General features: G+C 39.0%; 2 protein-coding genes across 3 annotated transcripts in view; both read left to right on the top strand.

The window, feature by feature from the left end:
- Nucleotides 1–3404, top strand: part of Palm2 (paralemmin 2) — a 16457-nt gene extending 13053 nt beyond the window's left edge. Inside the window, exon 2 of the mRNA XM_013023214.1 lies at nucleotides 1915–3404. Coding sequence (XP_012878668.1) covers nucleotides 1915–2654 — 740 coding nt within the window. The 3' untranslated portion in view covers nucleotides 2655–3404. The remainder of the gene's footprint in view (nucleotides 1–1914) is intronic.
- The window catches only part of Akap2 (A kinase (PRKA) anchor protein 2), a 244840-nt gene that overhangs the window by 65175 nt on the left and 170292 nt on the right, over nucleotides 1–9373 (top strand). The gene's annotated exons all lie outside the window — the stretch shown is intronic.

Here is a 9373-nt window from a genome sequence, read left to right as displayed (position 1 = left end):
AGAGCGCTTGCCTTGCATGCATGAGGCCCTGGGTTCAATTCCTCAGCACCACATAAGCAAAAAGAAAAAAGCCGGAAGTGGTGCTGTGGCTCAAGTGGTTGAGTGCTGGCCTTGAGCTGAAGAGCTGAGGGACAGCGCCCAGGCCCAGAGTTCAGGCCCCACAACCGGACCCAAAAAAAAAAATGGCCAGGTTGTAAGCATGTTAGACTTTCTGGACCACAGAGGGTGTCTATCATGTATTCCTTTTTTTTCTTCCTCTTCCCCTATCCTTCCATTTCTTTTCTCTTTCTTTACCTTTTGTCTTCCTTTCCTCCTTGTTTTACAACCTTTTAAAAATGTAAAACTCATTCTTTTTCCTCTGCCCCTACAAAAAAAAAAAAAGCTCCAGGAGGGAAAACGAGGAAAGTGAAGGCAGGAGTGACATTGTCCAAAAAAGACATGTACTCATTACCTGATTTAGGCAATGGTAACTCTGTACACCAGCTTAATGATAACAATAAAAATTATAGATTTTTAAAAATCAGAGCTCCAATCTGCTGTAACTATCTTAGAACTAGGATGGGAAGAGAGATTGTCAGGTAAAGTCTGAGACAGGGCTGTTATGTTAAGCTGAGGAAGGCCTGGGAAACATGGGGAGGGAATGGATGAGGATCTTGAAGCAGAATTAACTCTTCCTAATGATTGCTTAGTTATGAGGTATTAGAAAGAAAAGGACAAAGCAGGTATGATTTTGAGTCTTCAAAATTGAGGGACTAAGAAGTGGTGCTGGTGCTATTATTTAACACCAAGACTGCAGGAGAGTTTTCAGAGAAGATGGAATCACTTTGAAGGCGCTAAGTCCAGTGTCTGAGCATCATCCAGGTAAAGGGTACCTGCAGCCTGGTGCCTTTGTGGGTCAGGGACCATTTCGTCCCATCCACAATGTGTACCATACAAGGAGCCTATGAGGGAGTGGTCATGGAATACTAAAGTGTCCCAAGTCTATAAGACAGGAAAGAGCTGGATTTTAGGAACACCAGACTGGCAGTATATCTCGGGAAGAACTGGAGAGGATGAGACTAGATAGTCCAGTCTCCTGTGGGAAGTCCAGGAGGAAAGGAGCGCCTCACATTGGGTAGTAGCAACGAGACAGAAAAAAAGACAGCAGGTGGGAGAGAGAGGGATGGGACAGAATTGCAAGGAGGTGGTACTCTATAGGTAGAAGAAGAAAGGCCTTCTACAATATTGTACTCAGACTCCAGTGTCACCGATGCTGCTGCTTCTGTCTTATCCTTTTGTGGTCCTCCCTGACTGAACTACTCAGGCCGTGTAATGCAAACTGTTTCCATATCTTTGCAGTGTTTATACAAATCCAGTTGTGTGGCGCATGTAGATAGTTGTGTCCTGTCCCACTGGTAAAAACCTTGGCATATTCTCCATTAACAGGAAAAGGAAATATAGAAGAAAAAATAAGAGAGCACTTGATAAAAGAGTTAAAAATGTTGGGTGTTTTTTGTTTGGTTTTGTTTTCATTTGAACTGGTACACATCTTAACCTAGGGCTTTAAAATTGCATATATTTCCAGAAAACCCTCCATCAAGGTAAATTTGCATGTTGCCAGCCTTCCTGTAATTCTTTCTACCTAGGTCTGAAGTCTCTTGTGGCCTTACTGTAGCAGGTCTTCCTTAGTAGCATGACTGCTGTTGAGATACAGTGACTGTGTACATCTGTCTTCCCAGTGCATTAAGCTACTGTGTTAAAATACATATAGAGCCGCCTCTGTCCACAATGTGCACCGCACGCTAACACCCAGGATGCTTGGTGGTTAGAATAGAAAGGGCACAAGACCATTTCTTTTTGTCTGTTTGGCAATTAACCATTCACTGGCTTTTTTTTGTTGTAACATGCACTTCCTTTCTCTTGTTTTCATTCAAGCTGTGTACGCCATGGAAATTAATGTGGAGAAAGACAAACAAACAGGAGAGACCAAGATTCTCTCTGCATCTGCCATTGGCCCAGAGGGGGTGCATCAGAGAGGAGTCAAAGTCTATGACGATGGTACCAAAGTAGTATATGAGGTGCACTCAGGAGGCACCATAGTAGAAAACGGAGTGCACAAATTAAGCGCAAAGGATGTTGAAGAGCTTATTCAGAAAGCTGGACAATCAAGCTTAAGAGGAGGGTACATGTCAGAAAGGACTGTTATTGCAGATGGGAACCTCGGCCATCCCAAGGAACACATGCTCTGCAAAGAAGCCAAGTTAGAAATGGTGCATAAGTCTAGGAAAGATCACGCTTCTGCAAACCCAGGGCAACAGGCTCAAGCTCCCAGCACAGAAGGGCCAGAGGCCATCTTGGATCAGCCAGTCACCATGATTTTTATGGGCTACCAAAACATCGAGGATGAAGAGGAGACTAAAAAGGTACTGGGCTACGATGAAACCATCAAGGCAGAATTAGTTCTCATTGATGAAGATGATGAGAAGTCATTAAGAGAGAAGACAGTGACAGATGTGTCCACTATTGATGGGAATGCAGCTGAGCTGGTATCCGGAAGGCCGGTCTCAGACACCACTGAACCCTCATCCCCAGAAGGGAAAGAAGAGAGCCTGGCCACAGAGCCAGCCCCAGGTACCCAAAAGAAAAAGCGCTGTCAATGCTGTGTTGTCATGTGACCACTTCTTTTCTCCCTTTTCTTCCGGGCAGCCTCTCTACCCTCCACCACTTCCATAGACCTCACTGCACCACTAACTGCAATACTGTGAACTGGGAGCGAACACCTGCCTTGCCTTGCAGTTGGATTGCTTTGATCTCTCTTTTTATTTTTTTCCTTTTCCTCACCTCAGAAACAACGTGCATGTGTGTGGTTCATTTTTTTCCCCAAGAACTTGCTTTTCCTCTAAACCTTTTCTTATGTCTTCAAGAGTGAATCAGTACCTACTGCTCGATTGGAATGGACTGTTCATATCAGCCTGTTAATCTTGTAGCCTTAATTTACTTGACTGGAATCCAACCCATTGGCACTGGGGCTTTCATTTTGTTGTGTATTCCTCCAAGATAGTCACACACAAACACACACATACACACACTGCCACATCCCCAACTTCTCATTTGCCTCACTTGCTGTGGATCTTAGTTTTTATAACTTGTTTTTATATCAGCTGTGGGCTGTAGCTGGTTTCTAGTGTAGCCAACAGTGGACATACTTAATCTGTCATTCTAGGGAGATGCTTTTTTCTGCCTTATATGAGCTTCCAGATTACAGTATTGAGCATCGCTAGCTTTTCCTTCTGTTAAACCTGAAATGAAGTTGATGTGAATCAAAAAGAATCCAGTGTTGGGCACAGCAGAAGTGTAGGAACCTGCTCAGCGGCAGCTGTCTCTCTTTCTATGTCTTAACTTCTCTATACAAGAAGCTCCATCTTACATTTTCTAAGGACCTGAGACAGCCATTATTTTAAGCATTGGTAGTGATCATCAAGTTTAGACATTCCGATCCATGAACTCTGTTTCTATTCTCTCAAACAATGTAAATTTTTATATCGGTTTCTTTTTCATGAATATTTTCTGATCATATCAATCTATTTTCCATGAGGGGATCATTTTGAGAAGTGTCTCTGCACTGACCACATTTCTAAAACAGTCTTTCTAAACTACAGTAGTTACAGCGCTCCCACTTTATCAAGGATGGTGCTGTGTGCATTAACTGTCCAGCTCATGTGCCCGGTGATTGTAGTCTTGGCAGCTGTAACTTTTCTTTCCATCCTTCCCGAGGGAAAGAGAATGCTTCCAGTCACTTTGACACGCAGGTCTAAGGACAGACATGAAAATAGCAGGTTTAAGGGGGGAAAATTAAATGTAAAAAAAGGTTGAAACATGTCAAAAGACCTGTCTTGTCATTGTGAAATATTTAAATTCAGTCCACAGGCTAGTTGAAATGTTACTGAACTTTCTAAAACTTTTTTTCACTCTTAAACACCTGGAGATTCTGGAATGCCAAGGAATCCTTTTTTTCTAGACCACAATAAACAGTGCTTGAAATAAATTCTTAGCACCAAAGTGATGTTAATAATTTAACATCTTGATGGGCAGTGAAACCAAAAGAAAAGAATAATAACATAAAAATGAACAGCTCATTTTAATAGCAGATAACTTCAAGTTACTTGTGCAAATGCTTCTGTAGCATTTTACAAAATTTTCTGTGTTTCTATAGAATATAGTTGCAAAAAATACATAATATGACATCTCATATTAAATCTTCTGTGGAGAGTAGTTCAGAAAACAGTAAGATGGCCTGAAACATTGTGTTATAGAACCAATTCAATTTGTCCTGTTCAGCTTTCTCAGTGCTAAATTTATTTAGTTAATTTTGGAACTTGAAATGATATTCCAATGAGAAAGGAAAATGACATTTTTATGTCTGTTATTTTTCTCAAATAACTGAATTTTTAATGAGCACAAAATGAGTCATTTTATCCCTAGTAAGTAAGCAAGAGCAAGAGTTAAGGAAGAGCAAGCAGAGAAACTAAGCTGGATTTACTTTGGGCAACTAATGGAGGGAAGTTCCTTTGTCTCAGGTTTACCACAGTAGATGAGATGGAATAAAATGCTGTCTTACAAGAAACCTGTTTTAATGCTAACATATCTCACTATTCTCAGCTTCATTACTCAGTAGATGGTTGTTTAAGCAACACTTACATGTTAGATAAAAAGTTGTAAGGATCAACCTATCTTCACACAGAATGAGCGGAGTTTCCATGTTGGGACAATCTCTTATTTTAAGAATTTATTTAGGAAAGAAACATAAAAGGTTGCCATAAGCTTGTCTTTTTTATTCACTTAGTGATTAAACATTATTCAGTGTGAGTTTTAAAAGCACATGAATGAGTGAAATGGCAGAGTTTAAGCCCCGTGGACTTGGTGTTTGATGGACAGAATCAGTCTTTCAGGAGAAATCCTTTCCTTTCCTTCCATAAGAGAACTAGTTTCTCATGACAAAATGATCTGTACCTCTCACAAGAACTCTACTCATAAAGCCAAAAATACCAGTGATAATCCACACTCCATCAGTTACTCATATGGGAAATAATAACTAGCAACTTACGTGAATTAGGATTCTCTATACTTTTATTTTTAAACATTATCATTTTTTAAGTTTTTAAAATGACATGTGTTGCCTTCCTCAATTATTTATCACCACAGTAAATGAAGATGCCTTTGAATGTGGCAAACATTTGAATATTTTCATGTCTTCATAAGCAGGTGGGCTCAGACAGGACTTCTATTGGACAAGAACTATAGTCCTATGTAAAGCAGCAAGTTATGCCCTTGATAATGAAAATGTAAACAAACCTATGATTGTGAATACTCTGCCTTTCCTCCTGCTTTTGTCACACTTTCGCTTTAAAAATTATCATGGCCTTCAAGAATGCAGACGATTCGGTTATATAACCAAGTTAATGAAAGAATCAGTAATGAAGCTACAAACCAGGATCTTTTTTGAGCTAATATTTAGTTGGGCTGTCCCTAAAAACCTTATAATCAGTTCTCTTTTAAATAGAGGAAGAAAAAAAGTGATGTCATTTTTAACAGATTATGGTGACATTTATTAAAGATTATTTAATAGTTAAAATGAGAACATTTATCCCTATATGTCATGAAAAATGTTGATGACTTGTGTATCCTTGACTTTCCCCCTTTTTCTCTGTAAATATGCAGTAACACAAAACTGAGGGGACTTATTTTTACCTTGTTCTTATTCTACCCATAATGATACTGCTTTCCATGTATGATCAAAAATAATAGTGTCTAAGTGTGATTTCCTAAATACTACTGATGCCAATTAGCATGAGGGTTAGAGCAGAAAAATACTAGGAATTCACCTCTTGACAGATTCGAAACATGGCTTCCTTAAGCATCCTGAGCCATCCTAAAATTACAAAAAGGCTTTTAGGAACTAAAAGTCTAGAGTTAATTAAATTGAACTGCTTGTGAAATGTCAATAAACATGTATTTACTTTAAATCCCCACCTTTTCCGATTTACTTCTGGTAATCAGTGTTTTCCCTGCGTGCAAGTAGATTATTTTGTTTTGGGTTAGGGTCAAGTATTAATAAAAGGAGAGAAGCCAATAAAAATACAGAGAGAGATACAGAGTGAGAGAGAAAAAGAGAGAGAGTCCCCTGGAGATAAAATATCATCATATCATCTCTGGGACCAAGCATCAAAGCCAAATGGGAAAACAGTTCATTTCCCTTCACATCCTGCAGAATTTGAATTCAAGAGACCTCAGAGTACTCTTGAAAGTTGCCATTTACTTAATGCCAATAGGTAACAAAAGACGAGGGAAGAGAATATGGAGATAAGAGAAAAGAAAAAGAGATGTTATTCCTCTTTATAAAACATTAACCCTATCCATTTAAAACATACACCTAGGACAATTCTTTTTGCTCTTACTTAAAATCTAGAGGCAAAGTCATTTTTTCTTCAATCATAGACCCACTGAAGAGTTTAACTCACTAAAAAAGACCCAATCCTTGCAGATATAGTCTCTTGTCTCCTGTTATGTTAGTTCATAGCAAACCATGCTTAGGTGAATGGTCTCGTGTTGTATTTTTACAACATGCACATTCATAGTTGAAATCACAAATTCTCAGCATTTTTAAGACATAGGTTTGAAAACCTTGCTAAATATATAATCCTTCAGAAGCTCCTTGATTTCTTCATCAAGCTCCATTGAACTCCACTGGTTAAAGGAGAACCATAAAGTATTATTTGCTCTATTGGGATAGTGAAACCAAACAGGAGCCTGGAGTTCATACAAAATAGCTCAAAGTAACAAAGGGGAAGATGGATCTTTGATTCCTGCTATTAGTTCACCTTCATTTTGTAGCTTTCTTCTTCACTTACTGAGAAAACCCTCTTCATTTTCTATGGACAAAAAGAATTGGCATCTACATTGGCACAGGAATACAATGCAGTCATGTGTCTATATTTTTATAACTTCAGCAATCATCTTAATTATAATTCCCATTTCAACAACAAACAGAATACTTAGTGATTGAATGTAGTAAGCTATGGAATAGTGATTATATCTTGAGAATGTCAAAGGGAAATGTTACTGGGAATCCTTCAACCAGCTCCCCTAACGTAATTTTGGTATAATTTAAGTAGGCTTCTGCTTCCTGTCTCCCCTAAAGACTAACATTAGAAAGTCTGAACTGGGCTGGGAAGGTAGCTCAGCAGTAGAGTGCATGCCTTGCAAGCATGAGGCCCTGGGTTTGATTCCTCAGCACCACATAAGCAGAAAAAGCCGGAAGTGGCGCTGTGGCTCCAGTGGTAGAGCACTAGCCTTGAGCTGAAGAGCTGAGGGACAGTGCCCAGGCCCAGAGTTCAGGCCTCATGACTGGCAAAAAAAAAAAAAAACAGTTAGAAAGTCTGAACTATCGCACATGCACACACACACACACACACACACACACACAAACCTGCTGTTGATGTAAAAATGAAATATGAAATTTTGGGGACCACAGACTTTCTGCATCAAAGATCTGGACAGCCTTAACTTTTGTAAAGATAATAATAATAATTTTTCAATGTTCTCTTTTACTAAGCAGGAAAACAAAATGTTTCCTGAAACTGATGTTTTTTATATTTTGTGACTATTTTCTAAGTTTCTACAGGTTAAGGTATGAATGGTTATCTTTGTCCCATATTGCCTCTTAGCGGTCACCTGGGGCTAATTTTTGCAAGTCACTGCATTTTTATCAAAAGCAAGGTATATCTCACAAACCATAAAATTCTCCCTAGACTTCAGGCAGTCCTTTTGAAGTGAAAGAACAGAATGACCAAAAGAAAAGAAGTACAGGGTTGGCTTTCTTTTTATGGTCAATGTGCTGTGTAGCAAATATGTTTACAGAATGTATCTGCCTTGTGATGTCAACAAAATGAATGACAAAAAAAAGAGTTCTGTTGTGCCAGTTGATAGTTTGCCTTAGATTGCTGTCTATGTTCTTCTTTTCTGTCCTGTTAAAAAATGAAGGTTGTATTCCAAAGCTGTATTAACACAACATTTGCTTCTGCACTCAACCCACCCTTCTTCAGAACTGTACATGTCAGCACAGGAGCCTCAGGCAGAACCTTGTAGGTCCAGAGGGGCTAACTTGGGCATAGCTTGCGCCTTACCTATGGCCTTCCACCAACTGAACATGTTTCTGTGTTCCCATCTGAGCCTGGAAATCACCCTCTGACATTCCAGGGCAGGTCACATGGAACACATGACCTCTCACAGTCATTTCCTCCCACTGTGAGAGAAGAGGACTTGTGTCCCCTATCTGGGTCTAAGAGTATAGTTGTAAGCACAATTAGCATAGAAAAAAAGGCAAGACCGACAGACTCAAATGCATCCTCCCCAAAGGGCTGTTTGTTTTGTTTGTTTTTTCTATTCACTGTAGTGCATGCTTTAGTAGGGACGAGGCATGGCTAGAGAAGTGGAATATTTTACATTTGTGTATTTTTTTAAGGAATAATATTTTTATAATGAAACCTATATGGGTTATGGAGTTTGAGTTTGAAAATACCCTTGATTGATTAAGTTATTTCTTCATTCCATTAAGGTCATTTCTGGTGAGTTCTATAGCACTAAAGTAGATCTTGGAGGTAGGAGTCAAGATCTTGGGACCTGTCTTTGCACTGCCATGGCTGAAAATCAATGTTTCCAAATAGATGTAGGTTATGAGATTAAGCTTTCTACAGCTTCCATTACATAGACTATGTGTTATAACTTGATAACTCTCCAGGCTACACCATTAATAATACATCACAATATTCTAGAAAAAGATGGTTCCTTTATGTAGTAAACCAAGCCTAGCAATGATAAGAATCCAACTCTTTCGCACATATTTAAGGAGTAATTGCTACATTTATGATTAAGGGGTCACTCATTATAGAACCTTTGATAGTGAGTCAGAAGCATCTGACCATCTGCAATCTACACATAAATGTATAAACCAGCAATTGAAAACCTAATAGGCATTGTTGACCTAATGTATATCACTGAAGTGGCTACATCATACTTACAGAGTTAGGAAATGATCATCTTTATCCATAAAGGAAATTCTGAATTAGGATTATTGATATCCCCCTCCCCAGTTTTCTACCAGATTTTTTAATTTCTATTCAGTCACACTCAGTTTTATTTGTTCCTTTACCTGGTTCACAGAGTGAGTCAGACCTTAGTGTCTTCATACCATTCCTATTAGACTTCTCTCCCAAGTAGCATGAGCTTCTACCCTGAGACCGACATCCTTTTCCCAGCAAGCCAAGGTCATAAACTTTCTTTTTGTTTTTTTTTTGTTTTTTTTTTTTGTTGTGGGGCCTGAACTCTGGGCCTGAGC

Source organism: Dipodomys ordii, unplaced genomic scaffold (genome assembly GCF_000151885.1).
Source record: "Dipodomys ordii isolate 6190 unplaced genomic scaffold, Dord_2.0 Scaffold67, whole genome shotgun sequence".
Taxonomy (NCBI): domain Eukaryota; kingdom Metazoa; phylum Chordata; class Mammalia; order Rodentia; family Heteromyidae; genus Dipodomys; species Dipodomys ordii.
The sequence above is the reverse complement of the archived record's forward strand: the minus strand, read 5'-3'. Positions and strand labels throughout refer to the sequence as shown.